At 39.5% G+C, this 26,000-nt stretch overlaps 1 protein-coding gene across 4 annotated transcripts in view; it reads left to right on the top strand.

Annotated features, from left to right (window-relative positions):
- Positions 1 to 25,875, top strand: part of szt2 (SZT2 subunit of KICSTOR complex) — a 247,870-nt gene extending 221,995 nt beyond the window's left edge. For 3 of the 4 annotated variants that reach the window (XM_047374204.1, XM_047374205.1, XM_047374203.1), the window contains 8 exons: positions 8,140 to 8,205; positions 13,591 to 13,804; positions 21,841 to 22,018; positions 22,117 to 22,239; positions 22,661 to 23,177; positions 23,881 to 23,991; positions 24,894 to 24,962; positions 25,060 to 25,875. In XM_047374204.1, coding sequence (XP_047230160.1) covers positions 8,140 to 8,205; positions 13,591 to 13,804; positions 21,841 to 22,018; positions 22,117 to 22,239; positions 22,661 to 23,177; positions 23,881 to 23,991; positions 24,894 to 24,962; positions 25,060 to 25,203 — 1,422 coding nt within the window. In that variant the 3' untranslated portion in view covers positions 25,204 to 25,875. The remainder of the gene's footprint in view (positions 1 to 8,139; positions 8,206 to 13,590; positions 13,805 to 21,840; positions 22,019 to 22,116; positions 22,240 to 22,660; positions 23,178 to 23,880; positions 23,992 to 24,893; positions 24,963 to 25,059) is intronic. The other variant, XM_047374206.1, reaches the window with a different exon arrangement.
- Positions 25,876 to 26,000: the final 125 nt, after the last annotated feature.

Genomic DNA, 26,000 nt, shown 5'->3' with positions numbered 1-26,000 from the left:
AGTGTACCTTAAACTGTAAAACTGTTAACGTGCACCTACCTCAGAAACAAGCTGCTTCTTAACTCTCCTGAAAACTCAAAGTTTTAATCAATCTGGGATTTCGAAACATTATTCTAAACATGGATTATTGTGTCATGCAACATATAAACAAACATTCATTCCAATAAAACAAAGACAAAACATCAAAGACAGACAAATGGCCAAATTTGAAGCTTCAAGAATTAAAAGAAATTTTTAACAATCTCTTTTCAAAATATGTTTTCTCAGCCATATCTTTTAATGCTGTAATTGATCAATTTTGTTATGACACTTGTCAGGATCCTTTTTAAAATGAGTGCACATAGTGCAAAAAGATCTCAAACTATTTACAGGTCCTTCTCAAAATATTAACATATTGTGATAAAGTTAATTATTTTCCATAATGTCATGATGAAAATTTAACATTCATATATTTTAGATTCATTGCACACTAACTGAAATATTTCAGGTCTTTTATTGTCATAATATGGATGATTTTGGCATACAGCTCATGAAAACCCAAAATTCCTATCTCACAAAATTAGCATATTTCATCCGATCAATAAAAGAAAAGTGTTTTTAATACAAAAAACGTCAACCTTCAAATAATCATGTACAGTTATGCACTCAATACTTGGTCGGGAATCCTTTTGCAGAAATGACTGCTTCAATGCGGCGTGGCATGGAGGCAATTAGCCTGTGGCACTGCTGAGGTCTTATGGAGGCCCAGGATGCTTCGATAGCGGCCTTTAGATCATCCAGAGTGTTGGGTCTTGAGTCTCTCAACGTTCTCTTCACAATATCCCACAGATTCTCTATGGGGTTCAGGTCAGGAGAGTTGGCAGGCCAATTGAGCACAGTGATACCATGGTCAGTAAACCATTTACCAGTGGTTGTGGCACTGTGAGCAGGTGCCAGGTCGTGCTGAAAAATGAAATCTTCATCTCCATAAAGCTTTTCAGCAGATGGAAGCATGAAGTGCTCCAAAATCTCCTGATAGCTAGCTGCATTGACCCTGCCCTTGATAAAACACAGTGGACCAACACCAGCAGCTGACACGGCACCCCAGACCATCACTGACCGTGGGTACTTGACACTGGACTTCTGGCATTTTGGCATTTCCTTCTCCCCAGTCTTCCTCCAGACTCTGGCACCTTGATTTCCGAATGACATGCAGAATTTGCTTTCATCCGAAAAAAGTACTTTGGACCACTGAGCAACAGTCCAGTGCTGCTTCTCTGTAGCCCAGGTCAGGCGCTTCTGCCGCTGTTTCTGGTTCAAAAGTGGCTTGACCTGTAGCCCATTTCCTGCACACGCCTCTGCACGGTGGCTCTGGATGTTTCTACTCCAGACTCAGTCCACTGCTTCCGCAGGTCCTCCAAGGTCAGGAATCGGCCCTTCTCCACAATCTTCCTCAGGGTCCGGTCACCTCTTCTCGTTGTGCAGCGTTTTCTGCCACACTTTTTCCTTCCCACAGACTTCCCACTGAGGTGCCTTGATACAGCACTCTGGGAACAGCCTATTTGTTCAGAAATTTCTTTCTGTGTCTTACCCTCTTGCTTGAGGGTGTCAATAGTGGCCTTCTGGACAGCAGTCAGGTCGGCAGTCTTACCCATGATTGGGGTTTTGAGTGATGAACCAGGCTGGGAGTTTTAAAGGCCTCAGGAATCTTTTGCAGGTGTTTAGAGTTAACTCGTTGATTCAGATGATTAGGTTCATAGCTCGTTTAGAGACCCTTTTAATGATATGCTAATTTTTGTGAGATAGGAATTTTGGGTTTTCATGAGCTGTATGCCACAATCATCCGTATTAAGACAATAAAAGACCTGAAATATTTCAGTTAGTGTGCAATGAATCTAAAATATATGAATGTTAAATTTTCATCATTACATTATGGAAAATAATTAACTTTATCACAATATGTTAATATTTTGAGAAGGAACTGTAGAAGCACAGCAACAGTTTTCATTAACATAAATCCAAATTTACTGATCCTGAAACCTTTTGTCAATTCTTTGTACTGTAACTCTGTAATAATAATAACTACAATCCTGAGAGTTATTGTTATAAAAATCCTAACCTTGGTTCCAAAACAAAATTCTTAAACCCCAATCTGTGTTCCCCAGAGTAGAAATTTTGAGAATTATTGCATTTCAAAGCCACCAAATGACTGGAAACCATCATTGGCTTAGATCTGTTTTAATAGGTAATCGGTCTACCTTTAATTAAGTATTATAATTTTATGGACCGAAAATCGATGGTTTACAGGCTTCAGGAGTCCAGGAACCACAGGTTGAGTACTGCAGCATTGAACACTGATGTTAGCTTTCTGCAGAGATTGAAGGATTAGCTAAATATCCCCAGACTTGTTAGTGTATTATTTCTGCTCGGACAATAATCAGATTTAAAAATCTCTAGTTCACAGCTCCTAATTTACCTCAGATCATATTTGCTCCTAACCCAGTTCATAAGAAGCTTCAGACAAACATAATGCTAAAAATCCAAAAACAAAACAAAAACCACAGATCTGCTTTAAAATAAAGAAAAGCATGTTTAAAAAACTTGGTACTCTGGTGGAAAATAACTCCACGGTTCTTAAGGCCATTTCTATGCAGAGTCTTTTAGGAAACCTGAGATTAGTTTAATTTTTGTGTGGTACCACTGTCCAATCAGAACCTTTCTTACCTTCAAAAATAACCCAATTTTTTCCATTCTCATTTTAAAGGTTTGTTTTACCAAGGAAAATGTGTTTAACAAAACAAATTACTCTCAAAAGTTTAAAATGTTTTAGCCAGTGATATCTTAGAAAACAACAAGTGTTTCAATATTTCTGTGCAGCACAGAACTGATTAGGTTTCTCTTTCCTTCTCCAAAGGGAGAAAAAAGAACCTGCAGAACCAAGCCTTTCATAGTTTTTGTCAGGACCTGATATAAGGGACAGTGTAAATCAACATGCTGCATGAATCAGAAGAGGGAAAGAAAAACCTAATATAACCTCTTCCCAGCAGCCGCTGTGAAAAACAATGAATTTGTACTTTCCACAAGCGTCAGTAAGCACTTGCGGAGACTGTATGAAGACCATCTGCAGGAGAACTCAGCCTGTTTTAATGAGGTCTCTACCCATTAAATTTATGGGATACAAACTCTGACAACAGAAAACAATGCCTGAAGGAGAAGCCCATCAGGTGTTACGCATGCAATGGGTTTTGAAAATGCTCCTTCATGAGATCTGTCCTGAGAATAACATAGAAACACATGGTTACTGCTGAGTTTTGGAGATGTTGTAACTTCTTCTGAGTTTCGTTCTGGTGGAAACTCATACTGTGATTTGCAGCAAGCAGGCAGGCAGACCCTCTCTCTTTCAGGCCATGATGAAGAAGCGTCTCTGGCGGAGTAGCCAGGGAAAGGGCAGGTTTCTAAAGTCCAGACTCAAAAATGCAGATGTTGCACTCAAATTCCATATATGTGTGTATGTGTGTGTGTGAGAGAGGCAGAAGAAAAAGTTTAGTATAGGTTCAGATTTTGCACACAGAAATATTATCAGTCAGTCAGTTGTCCACCTGCCTGTCACTTCCTTCCATAACATGCACTATACTCCTTTCTAAAACAACTTTCTTTTCGCATCTCTAATGTCCCATTTCACTTTTACCTTCTTATCCGACTGATCGCAATATTTAAGACAAATGAAACTTCCTTCAGGAAAGTTTTAACTCTTTAACCCCTTAATTGATGCTTTTTAATCTTTTTCTTATGTTTTTTTTTATTTTTTCCATACTTTCCATCAACTGTTTTACTTTAAACTAATTTATTTTTTTTTAACTATTGAACTTATTTACACTCAAACTTATTTTCCCAAATTAAAGCACATTTAACACAATCATCCCCACTTTTTCCTTTCATTATTTTATAAATCACAGAGTCTGGAGGAGGCACCCCTGACGCCTCTAAGGTTCCGGAACCATTTTTTTCCCTTTTTACCCGTTCAGCAGCACGTCTGCTGTCTGGCCTTTCTCCTTTATGAGGTGTAGAAAATTGCAAAAAACCACCTGCAAAACCCTGTGTTTTGCTTTATCTTATTGTTACCAATAAGAACCTTCCTGTATCCTTACAGGGTGACCTGGCCCTCAGCTGATGTCCTCCTTCTCGCAACTCCGGAATCTAATTAATTAGTTAGGAGATGATGGTTAATGTGTAATAAAAAATAATATACATTATATCATACAGAGCAACTTCTCACCCAGATATATTTGAAGACAAATAGTTCAGATCCAATCGGCCAGAAGCCGCAGGCGGGCATGAGGACTCCCCTCCATAAAATGGAGGTGGACTGAGGACAACTTTGTCTCCAGGCTGGCCAGGCGTCCGTGTCCCCTCCTGCGGTTTCCTCTGGCACGTTAGATCCTGTTCGTGACGCCAAAATTGTAGTGGTATTTTCTTATCAAAGTGGGAAAGAAAATGAACTCATTAAAGAGAAAATCCGGACTTTGTCTTTATAAGTTTTATTCACAGGCATTCAGCGTTTGAATGACTCTGTCACTGAGCAAGTCAGTTAAGCAGAGCCACGAACACCATTTACACACAGTATTTTTACCAAACATGACAGTGTTATCTCAACTTCAAAGAGTCTGTGTTTTATGGCCCTATACCCTCCTTAGGTCAGAGGTAACAAAGTTATCTACAAACAGACCCATCTGCTCTTCCTGAGGCATCACCCTAAAGCAGGGGTTTTAACCATTAAACTTCTGATAATGGCTTTTACAGCTTCCTCCTCTAACACAGTTGTTCTGAGGAGTGAGGTAACCTAAAGGTCATACACTTTGGAACACTTAATAAAAGAATTTCCATCACATTCTCAAATGACCCAATGAAAAAAGAAGCATGTCATATCACTCCAAACACTACTTACACAATGTTATCTATTCCCCTCATATTACCTCAGAAAGTCATGGGAAACAGACTGTAGCTGTAAATTAAGTACTAAAACTGTTCAAGCCTATGAACAAAACGTTTCAGCCTCTTTACAGGGTAGCATAATCCCATAACATTTCACTCAACCATCAGAGCAACAATCCTCTAGCAGGTCAATTGTCTGCTAGTTTAATTGCTCTTAAATCATTAGAGAAACACATTTACATGCGACAACCCGTAATAAATGTAGACATAAATTTGGAGCGGCTGTATATAGACGGCAGTTACATTAGTTTGATGTTCGTAACTTGTAGTTGTTGCTGAAGTACCAAAACCGATCTCCTATGTTAACACAAAAGTTATTTTAAACAGGAAACCACCGTTAAAGTTACTTTGGATGTTGTTTGTCTGGTATGTTATCTTGGAGTCAAACAGTTTGTACAGTGTTCCTCTATGCTGTGATCTACTGCATCTCCTCACAGGTCTCCTCATCTTTTTCATGTGTTTTCTTTCTTCTTGGGTTTATTGGCGGTTGGCAAAAACTTGAAGTTGCGCATTACTGCCACCAGCTGGTCCTTCCCATCGTTACACAGTGAAAATGGGGGAAGTTACATAGAGGAATGACCTGGTCTCAAGAGATGTGAATCTTTTGGGAGGGCATTTCAGGTGACCTGGTCTCCTTTTTCTCAACTCGACTGACCTCTGGTGGGCCACAGGGATCCATTTTGGGGCCTGTGCTTTTCTCATTATACATGCTGCCTTTAGGACCCATTATTGCACGCCATAATCTGTCTTTTCATCTGTATGCAGATTACCTGCAAATCTATCTGCCAGTCACTACCAATTCTCCTCTCAGTTTAAATCCCATTGACAGCTGTCTTAAGGACATTAAGCATTGGCTCTCTCAAAACGTTCTCCACCTAGATAATGATAAACAGGAATGTAGTTTGTTTGATGCCAGTAAATCATTCTTTGTTTCACCCCTGCACTGCATGGCCTTGCTCTGTCCTACCTAGCTGAACTTCTGAAAACCCACCAGCCCAGATCCTGGAATAGTCTTGCCTATAAGTTGTGCACTCTCTCTGACCTGTTTTTATTGAAAGGTAACCTTAAGACTCATGTATTGAACATGTTTGTATTTCTAATTTTTACATGACAGCATGTTTTGTCCTGTGTTTGTTTTATTTTATAAAGCACCTTGGCCAATGCAAGGCATTGTAGGAAGGTGCTATATAAATACACTTTGATTGATTTTTGCCTATATGCGGACAATGTCCTTTTAACAATGAAAATCCCTAAACCTGGTATTACACTGCTTATGAACACCCTGTAAACCTATGGAAGATTCTGGGGTTATACACTCAATGTTAAAAAAACTAAAAGTTTCTTTTGACCCTGCAAAACAATTAATGGGTAGTTATCAGTTTAACTGCCACCAATCACATAGTAAGTATTTGGGTGTTCTATTGACATAAAATCTTGCTCAACTATATGATGCTAATTACAAATGTATAAATAAGAAAAGTTATGAGGTTTCTACAGGTGGAGCCTGCTTCCTCACAACTTTGGCAGCAGAATCCGAACAATATAGATAAATGTTCTCCCTAGATTGTTATATATTTTTGAGGCACTCCCGGTTGACGTTTAAGCAAATTTCCACGGAGGGGGGGGGCAGGTGGGTCATGGCTCTACCTTGCTTTGTGGATTATTATAGGTCTGCCCAGATTAGAGTAAATTTATCTTCATAAGGAGATGGGAGTTTTGAATTGGCCTGAATATCACTTGTGCTTCCTTCCAGCATTGACCATTGATAGAGTTAGAAAGCTGATAAACACAGACAAGTATAAAATAAGGCACAAGTGAACCAAGTCAGTTTGACTTGCAAGGGTGAGACAGGCCTCTGCCAGAACAGTGATTTCCTTCTCACAAAGGGAAAATCCTTGCACCAACTTTTTATTTACAACTCACATTCCAACAAGCAAAAAGCGGGAATCGGTTCAGCCAATTATTACAGAGATTTCAACTTAAAAGAGTAGTCATTCCCCATATATGGTATAAGCTTGTCATGTCCAGAGAGTGATCCACTCCAGACCGCATTCCTTAACTTTCCACAAATGCTTTTTCACACTAAAAAACAATCACAGCAATCATCTTAACTAGAGTAGAACTTCAGACATAAACATGATTTAAACTAAATGATAACTTATAAACATTTATCCAACAACCATAAACACAGGCTGTGGGCCAAACAAGGAATTGCCTCTTTCTTTATAGTAATAAAATATGGGGATTTAATCGCTACTTGCAGGTTCGAAGTTTCTTTAGGAGGGAAATCCAGACCCCTAACCTAGATATAAATGCAGGGATAATTCAAATATTTATATATGCTTATGCCACCAATACTACAAAATGCATCAATGGCAATCTTTACACAAATTTCACAACTATGAATAGGAGATCAATTACATTAGACAAAAGTTTGAAAAAGAGGCCAACATAATAATTACAGAGGACCCTTGGTTACAAATCTGGAAGAATTCTTTCTCTACTACAAATTCCAATTCCAGTGTTCCAATCTCTTCCATAGCCACTCCTGTGTAAAATCCATCAGCATGTTTGTAGAGGCATGCAGGCTGCCTCTACAAACATTTGTTAAACGATGGGTGGGTTTCAGAAGCTTAGAAAAGTCCAATGTGGTACCATGATACAGTTGTGTCCAGTTTTTAAACTACCTCGCTCCTAAATGTTCCACGGTCAACTGTGAGTGGTTTTACAATAAAGCGGAATGGATTGGGAACAACATCAACTTAGCCACAAAGTGGAACAAGTCAGATCACTGAGCAGTGTCAGTTGATACTGAGACACATAATATGCAGAGGTCTTCTGCTTTTCCATGGCCAAGCATCAACATCCAAGCCTTACCTTACCAAGTCAATGCAAAACCTCAAATAGTGGTGGAAAACACACTGGGACAGTGCACTAGAGCAGTGAGATGTGTTTCCTGTTGATAAGTCTTGGCTTGGCATTTACCAGGAGAACAGTACTTGCCTAACCCCAGCTGTGTTGTTTGATTAGAGTCTGTATTTATCCATTACTAAGTCTGTGAAGCCATCTTCTTACATGGTTGTAGAACATCATCAGTCTTCTTCTTCATCCATCTGTCTATGTGTCTCTATGTCTGCCAAGTCCCACCTCATGTCATCTCTCCATCAGGGCACCCTCCTCACCAAACTTCGTTGCAAGCCGTTTCCAGATGCCACACCAGTATGTGACTGTGCGGTATGTTCCTGCTATTCATAAGAAGGGGTGTTTCACTACAATCAGGCTTCACCCCTGTTCGCCAATTTGCTTGCTACCATCAGTCTTGATCTCTTTCTTTGCAAATCTGCTATCTGTCTTTTCATATCTAAAAATTGGATCAAAATCATTAATTGTTCTGCCCTACTTGTGTCAGTGACACAATGATTTTGGACTGTAAATAAGCAAGCAAAAATAAACACACGATTTCAATAACTAGGAAAAATTAAATTTTGACATCTTATATTTTTGAAATTCAGATGTGAGCTTAATCTCTCTGTGATTTCATATTCTTTCTTGACTTTCAACAGGCTTCTGCCTCCATGCTTGTTGGTTTGGCTGGTGCAGTGTTTCAGCTAATTGTGCATCCTTCCCAATTCTGTTTCCCATTCTTGTAAAAAACATGTTATATTTTTCTTACATCTTTGTTAGGTTGGTGTTCCAAAAGTTTTGGAATTACTTTTTGTTCTGTTTCAGTCACATTTCTATGGATCTTTTCCTTCTCCTGTGACCTCAATGATCACTGCTTCTCTTTATCCTGATTGTCAATAATGAAACTTCCACTTTGCACAGCTGATAGGACATGGCCTGCAGCTCCTAAGTTAGCTTTTAAAACTTATACAGGATGTTTAAAAGGCCAGTCTGTTGGTTGTGTACATGCATAAGAGACTGTTTTATTTACAGTATATTAGGTGTGAGGCTTTTTTTTGCTTTAGGTGCCATATAGTTTTTTTTAAAGAAACAACCAAGATCATCTCAGAGTTAGTTTGACTTTAGCCTTCTTTCTTATCTGATTTAAATTTGATAAAAGAAGTATTTTAAACTGAAATTGGAGACGGACCATAAGCGGATTTTAGGGAGCTGGTGGACTGCTTTGTGGTATGGTGTTGAAACAGTCATCTCATCTTGAAGGTGAATAAAACAAAGGACATGGTTAAAGATTTTGAGAGAAATGGGTCAAGGGTGACAGGTCAAACACTATTTCCTTCATGGGAGAGGGAGTGGAGTTGGTGGAGGAGTATAAATACCTCTGTGTTCATCTGGACAACAGACTGGAAACTGGAACGGAGATGCAACTGAAGCCATCTACAAGAACGGACAGAGCAGACTGTACTTCTTGAGGAAGCTTAGGTCCTTCAGTGTTTGCAGCAAGATGCTGCATGTCTTCCATAGGTCTGTTGTGGAGAGTGTGATCTCTTCTGCCATCATCTGTTGGGATAGCAGCATCAGAGCCAGGGACTTAAAAAAGCTCAACAAGCTGATAAAGAAGGCTGGCTCTGTTTTGGGGACTCCTCTGGAACCTCTGGAGATCATTGTGCAAAGAAGGATTCTTCATAAAATGAAGAACATTATGGAGAACCCTGAGCATCCTCTTCATGAGACTGTCTTACAACAACAGAGTGTCTTCAGTCAGAGGCTTCTTCAGATCTGCTGTAAGACAGACGCTACAGGAGATCCTTCCTGCCCACAGCCATCAGCATCTACAATGGCTGTTTGAAGAAACCTGTACAATATGAGCTACAACAATTAATTTCCTTTGGGATTAATAAATATTTTTTATATACTAAATTAAATTTTTAAGAAAACAAACTAAGACACAACAAACATACATTTCTAAATCTGGTTTTTAAACCACATAATTCTTTTGAAACTGATACCTACAGTAGATAATAAATATATGTTTAAACAGTGCAAACTACCTCCAATGACAAATAATACTCTATACTACATGCAACAGTAGGCTCAACAGATAGACAAAGCAGCTTGTGTGCATATAGGAAGTCTTACTTTACCATAAACAGTGTGGTTGCGTGTATGTGTGTGGTAAATGTTTGATTAAAATATCATGTTAACTAGAGGTGGGAAGAGTAGCCTAAATATGTACTCAAGTTAAGCCCCTTTTCCACTGGCTCGATTTGGCCCTACTCAACTCCACTCGATCGCTACGTGAGCATTTCCATTACAGTTTTTTCCATATCGATACCTACTTTTTTGGTCCCTGCTCCTGAGCAGGTACGACCGGGGCTGAGTAGGGACTACAAGTGACATGAACAGTCTGTTGTTCACTGATTGGCCGTGGGAGTAGGAGAACTGAGAAGGTTTTCGTTGAGACAGTGCAGGGAAGGTTAATAAAACTCAAGAGCAAGTACAATAATATTAAGGACCAGAGTGGCTGGAACAGGTCAAACATGTAATTTTACCATTTACGGGTCATAAACCATGCCTGAAGGCTGACAGAAAAGAAAAAGGAGGCATCAGCTTTCTCAATAACATGCACACAGAGCGCTGTATTTAATAAAATCCTAAATCAGCTGATCACACATAAAATCTTCTGTTCAGATGAACAAACGTTTCCCCCAAAACACACAAAACAATACCACCTTTGAACAGCGAGTTTGTTTCGGAAATTTATTGACGACCCTTCAGCGACCCAGCATGTGGAAGAGGAGGGAGCATGGAGAGAGCAGCTGCTCTTAATCAGACTGCCTGCATCAGGTCCACGAGACAAAGGCCAGCCGAATCTAAATCCAACACACAACCTAAAACTACCTTCACCGCAGTCCAAGGCCTGCGTTTTTTCACTTTAAAGTCCTTGTCCTCCTTGTTGCCATTGCTGAGACAAAAACTTGCTCATGAAGTACATAATTTTAAAACCTTTAGGCACATTTTGGAGCATTACTAGTCTAGACAGCAGTGTCTCTTCTTTCTGCTGCTCCTACCACACCTCTCTTCACATCAAACCCCTGTGCTTCATTTAATAAGTTCTGGATGGGCTGTGGTCCAAATAAGCATCGCAGTGGATTATTTTATACATGAAAAAAAAAAACATATATCAGCTATTTACAATAATACAAACATCATTTGTATTTTGTTTATTTATGTTTTTATTTTCTATTTATTATTTAATTTTTTCACACAGATCACTTTAAAGTGGAACTAAAGCCCATGTAAAAGATTAACTCCGCTCCAGATAAATTTTGAAAAATGCCACCAAAGTAGGCGGTGCCAAGTGTGGGGATGAGTGGATAGGTTAAGCGGTGGCCGTAATTATCCAATGGGAGGCTCGTACCTAATTGCCTATATATATTCATATATATATATATATATATATATATATATATATATATATATATATATATATATATATATATATATATGAAAAGCAATGTCCGTGTGTGTGTGTGTATATGTATGATCATGTATATGTGTGTGTCTATATATATATATATATTTATATGTGTGTGTGTGTGTGTGTGTATGTATGATCATGTATGTGTGTGTGTCTATTTATATATATATATATATATATACACACACACACACGGACATTGCTTTTCAAACATGCGTCAACAGAATTATCAAAAAACATAAACTCATGAAACAGGCCTGAACGAAAATGATGGTACCCCTGAAAATAATGTGACCAAAGGGACATGTTAAATCAATGTGTTTCCATTCATTAGCATCACAGGTGTCTACATTCTTGTAATCAGTCAGTGGGCCTATATATAGGGCTACAAGTAGTCACTGTGCGTTTTGGTGACATGGTGTGTACCACAACATGGACCAGAGGAAGCGAAGGAAAGAGTTGTCTCAGGAGATTAGAAATTAAATTATAGACAAGCATGTTAAAGGTAAAGGTTATAAAACCATCTCCAAGCAGCTTCATGTTCCTGTGACTACAGTTGCACATATTCAGAAATTTAAGATCCATGGGACTGTAGCCAACCTCTCTGGACATGGCCGCTGGAGGAAAATTGATGACAAAACAAAGAGACGGATAATACGAACAGTAACAAAAGAGCCCAGAAAAACTTCTAAAGAGATTAAAGGTGAACTTCAAGCTCAAGGAACATCAGTGTCAGATCGCACCATCCGACGTTGTTTGAGGCAAAGTGGACTTAATTGGAGACGACCAAGGAGAACACCATTGTTGAAAACAAATCATAAAAAACCAGACTGGAATTTGCCCAACTACATGTTGACAAGCCACAAAGCTTCTGGGAGAATGTCCTATGGACAGATGAGACAAAAATTTAACTTTTTGGCGAGGCACATCAGCTCAATGTTCGCAGATGGAAAAAATGAAGCCTATGAACAAAAGAACACTGTCCCTACTGTGAAACATGGAGCTGGGGCTGCTTTGCTGCATCTAGCACAGGGTGTCTTGAATGTGTACAGGGTATAATGAAATCTCAAGACAATCAAGGGATTCTAGAGAGAAATGTGCTGCCCAGTGTCAGAAAGCTTGGTCTTAGTCGCTGGTCATGGTTCTTGCAACAGGATAATGACCCAAAACACACAGCTAAAAACACCCAAGAATGGCTAAGAGGAAAACATTGGACTATTCTGAAGTGGCCTTCTATCAGCCCTGACCTAAATCCTATTGAGCATCTTTGGAAGGAGCTGAAACATGCTGTCTGGAAAAAGCACCCTTCAAACCTGAGACAACTGGAGCGGTTTGCTCATGAGGAGTGTGCCAAAATGTGACAATGTCACACTGTAACGTTAATACTGGCACAGAACATTAGTCTAGTAAAGAAAGACTGAAGCTGTAAAACTTAAATGGAGCCAATGGAAAAGGGGCATTAGACTATCGTTACTTCAAAATATTAGTCAACTTAATACTAAAAACTATGGTGCAGTAAAACTACTTTTAGAAGTATGTCGTGGTTTTTTTTTAATGTTTAAAGTAAATTTAACTGTGCTTACTATACACCTCAGTTTATTGCGACATGTTGGGACAAGCAACTGACAACCTATCACAGAGGGTCAGTTCACACTGTGTTAGGTGCTAGGATCAAATATCTAGCAGATGGCGTGCGGCCAGTCTCTGACAGTGCACTGACATCTCACCATTAGTTCCAGGGTAAATTTTTGTTTTTATTAGTCTATTTTGTTTGTTCTACACAGGCACGTTATCTGTTCAGTCTCAGCCTGCAGATACAGTAGGTGTATCCCTTTTTCTTCTCTGTGGAGTCTAAAATCTTCTGCAAAGGCTTATGGGACTGTCTACTGTGGCCCTTTGTAGACGGCAGGTGTTGCTCGTGGTTCATAGCAGAAATCCTAAGCTGTAGCATTAAGGGCAAGTTTGGCCCATGCCTTGTAATGTATGAGCATGCCTTTAAGATTAAAAACCTGATTAGAGGAGGTCAAGTCAATACCCAGTGCAACTGAAAAGGCAACTTGTGTCTTATAATTTGATGGTCATTCATCAGCACATTCACAACAGTTTAGAAAGCTTAATAAAGGTAGCATATTCCCACTTCACTTTGGAGTTGAAGTACCTCATTCAGCAGGTAAAATCTTGTAAAACTTTCTGTGACTTCCTATGTCTGACAGCCTGTGTTCCCCCTTCTGTTGTAGTTGTCCATGCTCTTTACTGAGGAGTGTGATAAGGTGCGGGACCTGATGCACGTTCATTCCTTCAGCTACGACTTTCACCTGCGCGTTGCTCACCAGTACTTGGTTGGATGCCACATGACGCTTCGTCAGGGCTACCAGCTCATGGACTTCCTTGATGACTTCATCTGCCATTACCCAGATATTCCCAAGTTTGGTCACAATCACATCTTTCAAGGTGATATTGATGATATGTTAAACTCCTTTATCTTTGAAATATCTGCACCAAATTCCATATAAGAAAATAAAGTGAGTGAAGTTCATTGTTTAAGGTAAAGGTGTACAAGGTGAGCTACTGTATCTTTCACCAAAGGAAGACTTTACAGTGAATTCAGCTTAAATCACCTGAGATCAGATGGGAGAATTTTTCTATTAAACAATGACTCTCTTGTCTTGTATGTTTTTCAGGCATATTTTTGATATAAAAATAATACATACTGTTGTTGGTTCAAATTCAACAAATAAAAAATCAAATGCAAAGACATAGATTACATATACCAGCATGCAGGGATTTCATGAAATAGTTGAAAGAACGTTCAGCACAGTACCAAACCTGGAAAGTCATTTCAAATTCTCCTGATACCATGTTATCACTGCAACTTATTCAATGTGTTGACATAAGTGATGGGTCATGTTTATGTGCAATAATATTTAACTAATAATATTTAACCAAACGTTTGGTCTGTGAAGACCAAACAACAGTAGATAAAAGAGTGATTCAAGCACTGGTGTTTTCAAAACAGCAAACTGCACACATGGAATAAATTCACATCAACTTCTCCAAAGTATAGGAATCTATTAACAAAACAATTCAACTCCAAATTAAAATATTTGCTGCAAATTTGCATCCAAGGATTCTTCAAAGTAGTAGAGTCTAAGTTACAAGCAAGTTTCAAAGACATTCAGGTTGTCGTGCTCTGCCTCCCTGATACAATCAACTGTGCTGTTGTGGGAAATGGGAAAGAGGCTTGACTCAGAGAAATGTTTAGATAGTGGCTCTATGACATCATGAATTCCAGCTGTGGCTTTTCCTTAATGGGCTGTACTGAAAGTAGGTTAATGCTGTGAATTTGGAGACTAAGAATTTGTACCAGCCTCTGTGTGTACAGTTTAAGTCCATGTTTCATCCCATGGCTGGGGCACAATAAAATGGAGTTTTGATCTCAATATTTTGTAGCATTTATTGCAAGTGACAAATAGAATCAAAATAAACTTTTCTTGGCCAAGTTTGTGTGCACAAACAAAGAATTCGACTTCGGTTTCCATCGCTCACATTGTATTTCAAACATCAGTCTGAAACAACAACCATACATACATACATGTATGTACACAGTGGGAGGAACAAGTATTTGATATACTGCCGATTTTGCAGGTTTTCCCCCTTGCAAAGCATGTAGAAGTCTTTCATTTTAATCATAGGTACTCATCAACGGTGAGTGATGGAATTTAGCCAGAAAATCACATTGTGTGATTTTTATGTAATTTATTTGCATTTTATTGCATGACATAAGTATTTGATCACCTAACAACCAGCAAGAATCCTGGCTCTCATAGACCTGTTAGTTCTTCAAGAAGCACTCCCGTTCTCCACTCATTACCTGTATTAACTGCAGCTGTTTGAACTCGTTAAGACACCTGTTTACACACACTCAATCAAAGAAACTCCAACCTCTCCACAGTGGCCAAGACATCAGGGGTAAAATAGTAGACCTGCAAAAGGCTGGGATGGGCTACAGGAAAATAGCCAAGCAGCTTGGTGAGAAGGTAACAGCTGTTGGAGCAATTATAAGAAAATGGAAAAGGTTCAAGATGACAATTAATCTACCTCAGTCTCCATGCAAGATCTCACGTCGTGGGGCATCAATGATCATGAGGAAGCTGGGGATCAGCCCAAACCTACACGGCAGGACCTAGTCAATGACCTGAAGATGTGGAAGAAGAAAGTTTACTAATATAAACATGATGAAAAGACAACTGGTTTCCTCACAAAATCAACGCGAGGGACCATTTATTCAGAACACATCTCTGAATACATCTTCATAATACAAAATCCCAAAGAATCCCCCATCCCTAACACGAGTCAGGGTATATATATACAAAAGTCATATCATTGTTGTGTATGTGAAACCATTGACCAATCCAAAGTATCCTTTCAATTTATGCACATTTTTCTGGCACACTGAACTCTAATGTCAAAGCGACCTGGCAGGATTCAAGATAACATAATTCTTTCCAGCTGGACTGCTTCTATCCATCTTACAAGTTCGCTTCTACAATAACAAGTTCCTTAGTCTTTCGTCACGCCAAGAACTTGTCCTTTTCTAAACATTTTCCCAGACAGGCCTTGCATACTACTCGGAGTGACTGTTTCCTTATGCCCAGAACAAGCTACACAGAATTCATTTTCACATAGACATGACGACGGCACCATACTGAGGGAAGGATGGATGGGGCCTTGAATCGGAAGATCTTAGCCAACAACCTCCTTCCCTCTGTAAGGGCGTTGAAGATGGGTTGTGGCTGGGTCTTCCATGACAACAAACCAAAACGCGCAGACCAGGGCAACTTAGGAGTGGCTCCGTAAGAAACATCTCAAGGTCCTAGCTAGTCTCCAGACCTGAACCCAATCAAAAATCTTTGGAGGGAGCTGAAAGTCCGTATTCGTCAGCGACAACCCCGAGACCTGAGAGATCTGGAGAAGATCTTCATGGAGTGGTCCAAAATCCCTGCTGCAGTGTGTGCAAACCTCATCCAGAACTACAGGAAATAGCTGATATCTGTAATTGCAAACAAAGGTTTCTCTACTAAATATTAAGTTTTGTTTTTCTGATGTATCAGATACTTATGCAATAAATTGCAGATTAATGACTTAAAAATCACACAATGTAATTTTCTGGATTTTTGTTTTAAATTCGGTCACACAGTTGCAGAGTACCTGTGATAAAAATTAAAAACTTCTCCATGCTTTGCAAGTGGGAAAACCTGCAAAATCGACAGTGCATCAAATACTTGTTCTCCCCACTGTATATATATACAGGTCCTTCTCAAAATATTAGCATATTGTGATAAAGTTCATTATTTTCCATAATGTCATGATGAAAATTTAACATTCATATATTTTAGATTCATTGCACACTAACTGAAATATTTCAGGTCTTTTATTGTCTTAATACGGATGATTTTGGCATACAGCTCATGAAAACCCAAAATTCCTATCTCACAAAATTAGCATATTTCATCCGACCAATAAAAGAAAAGTGTTTTTAATACAAAAAACGTCAACCTTCAAATAATCATGTACAGTTATGCACTCAATACTTGGTCGGGAATCCTTTTGCAGAAATGACTGCTTCAATGCGGCGTGGCATGGAGGCAATCAGCCTGTGGCACTGCTGAGGTCTTATGGAGGCCCAGGATGCTTCGATAGCGGCCTTTAGATCATCCAGAGTGTTGGGTATTGAGTCTCTCAACGTTCTCTTCACAATATCCCACAGATTCTCTATGGGGTTCAGGTCAGGAGAGTTGGCAGGCCAATTGAGCACAGTGATACCATGGTCAGTAAACCATTTACCAGTGGTTTTGGCACTGTGAGCAGGTGCCAGGTCGTGCTGAAAAATGAAATCTTCATCTCCATAAAGCTTTTCAGTAGATGGAAGCATGAAGTGCTTCAAAATCTCCTGATAGCTAGCTGCATTGACCCTGCCCTTGATAAAACACAGTGGACCAACACCAGCAGCTGACACGGCACCCCAGACCATCACTGACTGTGGGTACTTGACACTGGACTTCAGGCATTTTGGCATTTCCTTCTCCCCAGTCTTCCTCCAGACTCTGGCACCTTGATTTCCGAATGACATGCAGAATTTGCTTTCATCCGAAAAAAGTACTTTGGACCACTGAACAACAGTCCAGTGCTGCTTCTCTGTAGCCCAGGTCAGGCGCTTCTGCCGCTGTTTCTGGTTCAAAAGTGGCTTGACCTGGGGAATGCGGCACCTGTAGCCCATTTCCTGCACACGCCTGTGCACGGTGGCTCTGGATGTTTCTACTCCAGACTCAGTCCACTGCTTCCGCAGGTCCCCCAAGGTCTGGAATCGGCCCTTCTCCACAATCTTCCTCAGGGTCCGGTCACCTCTTCTCGTTGTGCAGCGTTTTCTGCCACACTTTTTCCTTCCCACAGACTTCCCACTGGGGTGCCTTGATACAGCACTCTGGGAACAGCCTATTCGTTCAGATATTTCTTTCTGTGTCTTACCCTCTTGCTTGAGGGTGTCAATAGTGGCCTTCTGGACAGCAGTCAGGTCGGCAGTCTTACCCATGATTGGGGGTTCAGGCTGGGAGTTTTAAAGGCCTCAGGAATCTTTTGCAGGTGTTTAGAGTTAACTCGTTGATTCAGATTATCTTTATCACAATATGCTAATATTTTGAGAAGGACTTGTACAGTGGAGAGAACAAGTATATACAGTGCAGTCAGATTCAGTTTATTATTCAAATTGGTTGAAAGAGTTTTGACTTGGAGCCTTCACTCATCCTGGATGAGCATGTAGTGACAGTGGATAGTTGCTTGCATTGACTTTGCAGAAATCCCTCATACTGAGCATGCATGTAGCAAGGGTAGAGAGGAAAACTCCCTTTTAACATGACACCCTTGGCACCCATTACCCTATTAAGACAGTGTCTAGCCCACAGCCAAAATTGAATAGATTAAAAAATTATCTAAAAAGGAGGAAATCCTGAAAATCTCATAGAAATAAACACAACTCAGACTAAAAAGAAAAATAAAACAATTCAATGTGGCTTACTGAACAAAAAGATCTCTCTCTTAAAAGACTTTGCTAGTTAGTAACCTGATTTGTGACAAGATTGATTTATTTTGCCTCACAGAAACCTGACTGCAGCAAAAGGATTATGTTACTATAAATGAGTCAACTACTAATTATTTAAATTTTCACATTCCTCGAAATACTGGGCGAGGAGGAGGAGTAGCAACCATCTTTCAATCCGATTTATTGATTAGTCCCAGACCAATCAATAGCTACAACTCTTTTGAATATTTAATCCTTTGTTTCCTCATCCAAATTGCAAAGCACTAAAATCCCTTCTGTTTGTTGTTTTGTACAGTCCACCAGGCCCTCAATGTTTAGATCAGTTTTCAGACCGTTTATCTGATTTAGTGTTAAATACAGATAAGGTTATTATAGTGGGAGATTTTAACATTCATGTTGACACTGAAAGTGATAGCCTAAATACAGTGCCTTGCGAAAGTACTCGGCCCCCTTGAACTTTTCAACCTCTTGCCACATTTCAGGCTTCAAACATAAAGATATAGAATTCTAATTTTTTGTGAAGAATCAACAACAAGTGGGACACAATCGTGAAGTGGAATGAAATTTATTGGATGTGTCAACCTTTTTTAACAGATAAAAAACTGAAAAGTGGGGCGTGCAATATTATTCGGCCCCCTTGCGTTAATACTTTGTAGCGCCACTCTTTGCTGCAGTTACAGCTGAAAGTCGCTTGGGGTATGTCTCTATCAGTTTTGCACATCGAGAGACTGAAATTCTTGCCCATTTTTCCTTGCAAAACAGCTCAAGCTCAGTGAGGTTGGATGGAGAGCGTTCGTGAACAGCAGTCTTCAGCTCTTTCCACAGATTCTCAATTGGATTCAGGTCTGGACTTTGACTTGGCCATTCCAACACCTGGATACGTTTATTTGTGAACCATTCCATTGTAGATTTGGCTTTATGTTTTGGATCATTGTCTTGTTGGAAGATAAATCTCCGTCCCAGTCTCAGGTCTCTTGCAGACTCCAACAGGTTTTCTTCCAGAATGGTCCTGTATTTGGCCCCATCCATCTTCCCATCAATTTTGACCATCTTCCCTGTCCCTCCTGATGAAAAGCAGGCCCAAACCATGATGCTGCCACCACCATGTTTGACAGTGGGAATGGTGTGTTCAGGGTGATGAGCTGTATTGCATTTACGCCAAACATATCGTTTTGCAGTGTGGCCAAACAGTTTGATTTTGGTTTCATCTGACCAGAGCACCTTCTTCCACATGTTTGGTGTGTCTCCCAGGTGGCTTGTGGCAAACTTTAAATGAGAAATTTTATGAATATCTTTGAGAAATGGCTTTCTTCTTGCCACTCTTCCATAAAGGCCAGATTTGTGCAGAGTACGACTGATTGTTGTCCTATGGACAGACTCTCCCACCTCAGCTGTAGATCTCTGCAGTTCATCCAGAGTGATCATGGGCCTCTTGGCTGGATCTCTGATCAGTCTTCTCCTTGTTCGAGATGAAAGTTTAGAGGGACGGCCGGGTCTTGGTAGATTTACAGTGGTCTGATACTCCTTCCATTTCAATATGATTGCTTGCACAGTGCTCCTTGGGATGTTTAAAGCTTGCGAAATCTTTTTGTATCCAAATCCGGCTTTAAACTTCTCCACAACAGTATCTCTGACCTGCCTGGTGTGTTCCTTGGTCTTCATGATGCTCTCTGCGCTTTGAACAGAACCATGAGACTATCACAGAGCAGGTGCATTTATACTGAGACTTGATTACACACAGGTGGATTCTATTTATCATCATCAGTCATTTGGGACAACATTGGATCATTCAGAGATCCTCACTGAACTTCTGGAGTGAGTTTGCTGCACTGAAAGTAAAGGGGCCGAATAATATTGCACGCCCCACTTTTCAGTTTTTTATTTGTTAAAAAAGTTTGACACATCCAATAAATTTCATTCAACTTCACAATTGTGTCCCACTTGTTGTTGATTCTTCACAAAAAAGTTTAATTTTATATCTTTACGTTTGAAGCCTGAAATGTGGCAAGAGGTTGAAAAGTTCAAAGGGGCCGAATACTTTCGCAAGGCACTGTATAGCCTTTAATGCTATGTTAGACTCAATTGGCTTTGCTCAAAACATTAACAAAGGTGGGTAAACCTTTGTCTTCATTCTCTGGACTTTGTACTGACATATGGCATTGAGTGTGAAGACGTAACAATATTTTCTCATAACCCTGTCCTGACTGACCATTTTTTTTTAATAACCTTTGAGTTTAATTTAACCGAGTACTCCACACCTGAAAGAAAATTTCATTATAGTAGATCCTTATCAGAAGGTTAGAATAAATAGATACTTATGTTTCTCAAGTTCAACCATTTCTGTTTTCTCCAAGAGTGATCAGTCCATACATTTTGTCAGGGATTGTGGGACCAGAGTACAGACAGGGGGTAATATAAACTAATCCACTACTTTTGTGTGCATAAAATAATCTGGAATGTGGTATGACATAAAGGAAACATGAAAGTATAAGTAATGTGAATGGCATGTGCAAATAAATGCATCACAACACAGAGCTTCCTTCCATGTTACATTAATTAATGAGGGTCTATGTTTTTTAGCATTCTCCTTACTCTTTTACAGTCTGACGAAGATGTATAAAGATAACTATGCAAAAACCATGAAACCTTGGTTATCAAACCTATTCTGATTAGCATGGATACTGTACTTAGACAGAATGGTATAAAAAAGCCGCTGCTTTTTTATAACATTCTTCACATCGAGAGGAGCCTTTTGAGTTGGCCTGGGAACGCCTTGGCCTCCCCCCGGAGGAGCTGGAGAAGGTGACACACGAGTACAAAATATTCCAGAGGTGAAAGAAGGAAATCCTAGAAACCTATTTAATATGGGATTTAAATGAAGTGTCACCAAGGTTTTTTACTTTATTACCACAGATCAATTTAATGTCATCCACTTTAATTGATTGACTAAGCAGTTTCTTTTTTAAAGATTCCAGTCAGCAATTTCTGTGTTTTCTGAATATAGAAGCAGAAAATCTAAAGTCATTTATGTCTTTAAAGACATGCCTGTATTCTATCAAACTATGTTCCAGCCTTTCTAAGAGAATATTGTGATCGACTGTATCAAATGCAGCACTGAGATTTAACAGAACAAGTACAGACCCAAGTTCATTTTCTGACACCATGAGAATATCATTAGTGAATGACTTGCTTAATGAATACATCAGCCACAATAGCAAATGTCCAATATATTTTTAAACATTATTTGAATCCTCCAATTCTCCCTAGTCACTCAGCCTTTGTGGAGATGATGAATAGTTTGGTATCATGTTACATACTTGAAACATGTTGAGGCTTTGGTTGTAATGAAAAGGTGTTAATATCTTTAATAGTTTTTGATATTTCTGTAAAGGAAGCTTTTCAGTCTCCACGGGGATGATAACAGCTCACCAGCTCTACAACTACATCATTGACCATGCCAGCACTTATGGCATGAAGCCTCTCCGCATGTCAAAAGCTGCAGTCGCTACTGACAACAGGAAAGGGACTGCTGACCTCCATGAGTATGCACTAGTGGCTCTGTGGAACAGGTCAAAACACATCTCAGAGATCCCTAAATAAACCTGCTGTTTATGTTTGACCATTTCAATGGAACATTCTGTTTCTTTCATTTTTGCTTCACATGTAGCTCGGGCTCTTACAAGGATCTGGAAGGCCTTCACCACCATGATGATTTTGATGTGTCCCTGGTAGTGTGTCATAATGCTGCTCCATTTGAAGAGCAGTCAGATGGAGAAAGACATTTGCTAAGGTAAGGATGAGTAATACAACAGATCAAAAACAATACTAATTTGCTTTTAAATCCAATTAAATGCATTTTTGTCAAAAGCAGTATTTGACACAATAAGCAAGGTTTTTCAATTATAACGGAACTGTTAGTGACTGAGCAGTAAATAAATATACACAATTTCGTGCAGTGGTTCATACAACCATAAAGATCAAAATGCAGTAACATGGGGACACATATATGCATGTGTGTATGTATATGTATATATAAATGTGTGTGTCTGGATGAATGTAGCATTCATGTTAATATCAAGATTGGTTTGAATGATTGAATTTTCTTACTCATAATGACTATAGTGTGTGGAAGTCATATAATCACATTTTAAGGAATTTAACCTGATGTTTTAAATAACCTGTCTTTTATATTTTTAAACCTCTATATTTAGGTTGCGATTCTATGTAATCATGACCAGTCAAAGGGAACTGTTCCCACATCTCACTGCTGACATGCGCCGCTTCAAGAAGCTTCCGCAAATTTACCGTGATCCAAATGAGCCAGGCAGTCAGCATTCTCGGGATCGAGCAGAAAGCACCGGGTCAAGTGGAGACAGCCAGGACCTTTGGGAGGAAAGGTCATCCGAAGCTGCCGTGGTCTCAGCTCCTAGTGATGGCAACGAATTTTACCCCCTGACAAGGGGTAGGCCAGGGACTCAGGGGGTAATCTACAGCTCCCCTTTGTTTCCTTTGCTCAACAATGAGGTGGCTTCAGCTCGCAAACAGATCCAGGCCAGTGTGGAGCAGGCCATGGGTCACTGCCGCCGGGATAACCTGTGGAGGAGGCTGTTCCACGGAGATCATATGGCCCTTGACAAATTGAAGCTGGCTAGGCTGTCATTTACAGAACTGGAGGAACTGCTGCAGGCTGTTCAGAGCCATTCAGTGGGGGATATTGACCCACAGCTGGTAAGATTATTTACTATAAAACTGGTAACCATGACAAAAATCAAGTCAGACGTCCCTCCATACTTTGTTGTTGTTGATTTTATACAATATTTACTGGCTCACAGAGAGACGGTTACAAAGTTTACACTTCCATAATTTTTGTTTTTAAAATTGAGGTCCTTGTTTGTCATTAGGCTAACATTAAAAAACAAGCTACTGGTGTCAAGATCTAACAAAGCATAGTGTTGAAGAGAAGGTCAGAATAAATAGATACTTATGTTTCTCAAGTTCAACCATTTCTGTTTTCTCCAAGAGTGATCAGTCCATACATTTTGTCAGGGATTGTGGGACCAGAGTACAGACGGGGTAATATAAACTAATCCACTGCTTTTGTGTGCATAAAATAATCTGGAATGTGGTATGACATGAAGGAAACATGAAAGTAGAAGTAATGTGAATGGCATGTGCAAATAAATGCATCACAACACAGAGCTTCCTTCCAGGTTACATTAATTAATGAGGGTCTATGTTTTTTAGCATTCTCCTTACTCTTTTACAGTCTGACGAAGATGTATAAAGATAACTATGCAAAAACCATGAAACCTTGGTTATCAAACCTTCTATTCTGATTAGCATGGATACTGTACTTAGACAGAATGGTATAAAAATCAGAATGAAACAGTGGCTTCAGATTGGTTGATAAAGGTTAGTTATGTCGCTGCAGGATTATTTCCTAACCATGAGCCCAGCATGGTACCAGAGTCTGATCAAAGTCCTACTGAGTCGATTTCCCCAGAGCTGCAGACACTTTGACGATAACGGCATCCAGTATCTGGTGAGTAAAGAGATCCAGCATCAAAACAGATCTTGAGAGTAGTGGCTTTCATTGGACCTTTTCAGAAAACTCTCTTCCAAACATAACTGAAGCTGGTCCTCTTATGTAGCTTTCCAGTTATTTGGTTTAATGTTATGGCATCATCCCAAACCTGCTCTATTTGATTTATTGCTGTACTTTTAAACTTTCAAATGAAGGTAACCTATAACTGTGACAGTTTCTTTTATATTTAAGGTCATGGTGAAGGATTGAGCCTAGCTCATGGTCTGGGGGGTTGTCCCCTCAGGGTCTGGATCAATTCCAAGTATGACTGAAACTCACATTGGGCAAGCCCCCCACCCATAGGCTCGTGGCAACCTTGAGAAATAACAAGCAATCAGTTAACACACAGTTAACTAAAGTACAGAAAAAAACAGCAGGACTAAAATGTAAACACATTGAAGAATATAGCACTTTTTTAAGTTCATTAGAATGTACACAATGACACACACAGTCATGTGGTTAGATTGAATATTTTCACAGCCAAATTTATTCTATCACAACTTTGAGCACAAAGCAGCCCTCTGACCTATTCCACACATGCAAATGTCACATTCCAGGAAGTGTTGGGTTAGCGGTATGGACAACTCTTATGTACTGTAGAGATGTGAGGACAATAGCGTCATCCTTGAACTTTTTATTAGTATCATCAATTCCAGATAGTTCTCTAGAATCTAAATCAATGAAGGATAGTGGTGCACACTGATAATTTTTAGCTTTGTACATAGACCAGAGGCAGTGCCACATTAAGCACATGAACACAGTGTATTTAAGGAAAATCATAAGACCTAGAAGATTGACTGTTTGACACTAATTACAGATTGTCAAGCTAATGTAGATCCATGTCTGTAATCTTTTTAAAGGCTGTTCTGAACCAGAAGTTCACAGATTGCTTTGTTTTGGTCTTTCTGGACATCCAAGCAGGAAAAACTGTAAGTTATTAAACTAATTGGAATTTTTTGCTAAACATTTAAAAGCTCAGAATTGGTTCACATAGGTTGTTTTTTACCAATTGTCTTGACCCCACAGAGCTTAAAGGTGGTATTTCGGGAGCTGTTGCCATCTCAGCCTCAGGCCAGCAGCAGTCCTCCTCCTCAGCTGGTGTCTATGTACCACCACCTGGAGTCTGTCGTCAACACAGCCTGCTATAACCTCTGGACAGGACTATTGTAGAGCTGACAGCATGACGCCTAACTCATGTTCACAAATGATTTGTGACGGCATTCATTTATCCAATCATGCCAAGCAGTGTTAGGAACAACCTGAGATGTTTCAGACTTGGAGATGTGTCAAGATTAGTGTCTATTTAAACTCCTACTGCCACATCGGTGCCAAGAAGTGCCTTTATTTGTATTTGTATTTTTTTATTTTTCTAAACCCCTGAAGATAATAAGCTGATCAGCTCTGCGTAAGGTAAACTGATGTGATGAGTAGGTTTACAGAGCTCTAATTAATAAGGAAGGAAATACCAGTATTAGCTTTGGCTATGAACCACAAGCCACATGTTATTAGTGATTTTTCTGTGGTGTGTGAGAGGGAATAAGTTTGACACATTAAACAAATGTGACTAGTACTCATCCTACAGTTTCGAGGCTGAAATAAAGCCACCCATAAATAGGGAGGCTACATGACACACTGACCGGAGGAAACAAACATAGACCTGTGGATAATATTCTGTGCTCTGCCTGAGTCTAAAATAGAGCAGTTTCATGTTCGTCATGAGAACACGACTGTAATCTAAGCACTGCACTAACTCAATCATGTATATTGTGTATGCAACATGTAATTCAGCATTGTATAAAGGTGAATTTAGCAGGAGAGTGAATAAAGGATATGAAATGGGCAGCAGTCTTTGGTTGGTTTATGTAAATTATCCATAATAATGATCTAGCTTCTAAAAATGTTTTGTAGTGTTGTAGTTATACCATTTCTACAAAGGTACCATAACATAAAATCATGCAAAACGCTGG

This window comes from Girardinichthys multiradiatus, chromosome 9, assembly GCF_021462225.1.
Source record: "Girardinichthys multiradiatus isolate DD_20200921_A chromosome 9, DD_fGirMul_XY1, whole genome shotgun sequence".
NCBI classification, from domain to species: Eukaryota; Metazoa; Chordata; class Actinopteri; order Cyprinodontiformes; family Goodeidae; genus Girardinichthys; species Girardinichthys multiradiatus.
This window is presented reverse-complemented; position numbering and strand designations above follow the sequence as displayed.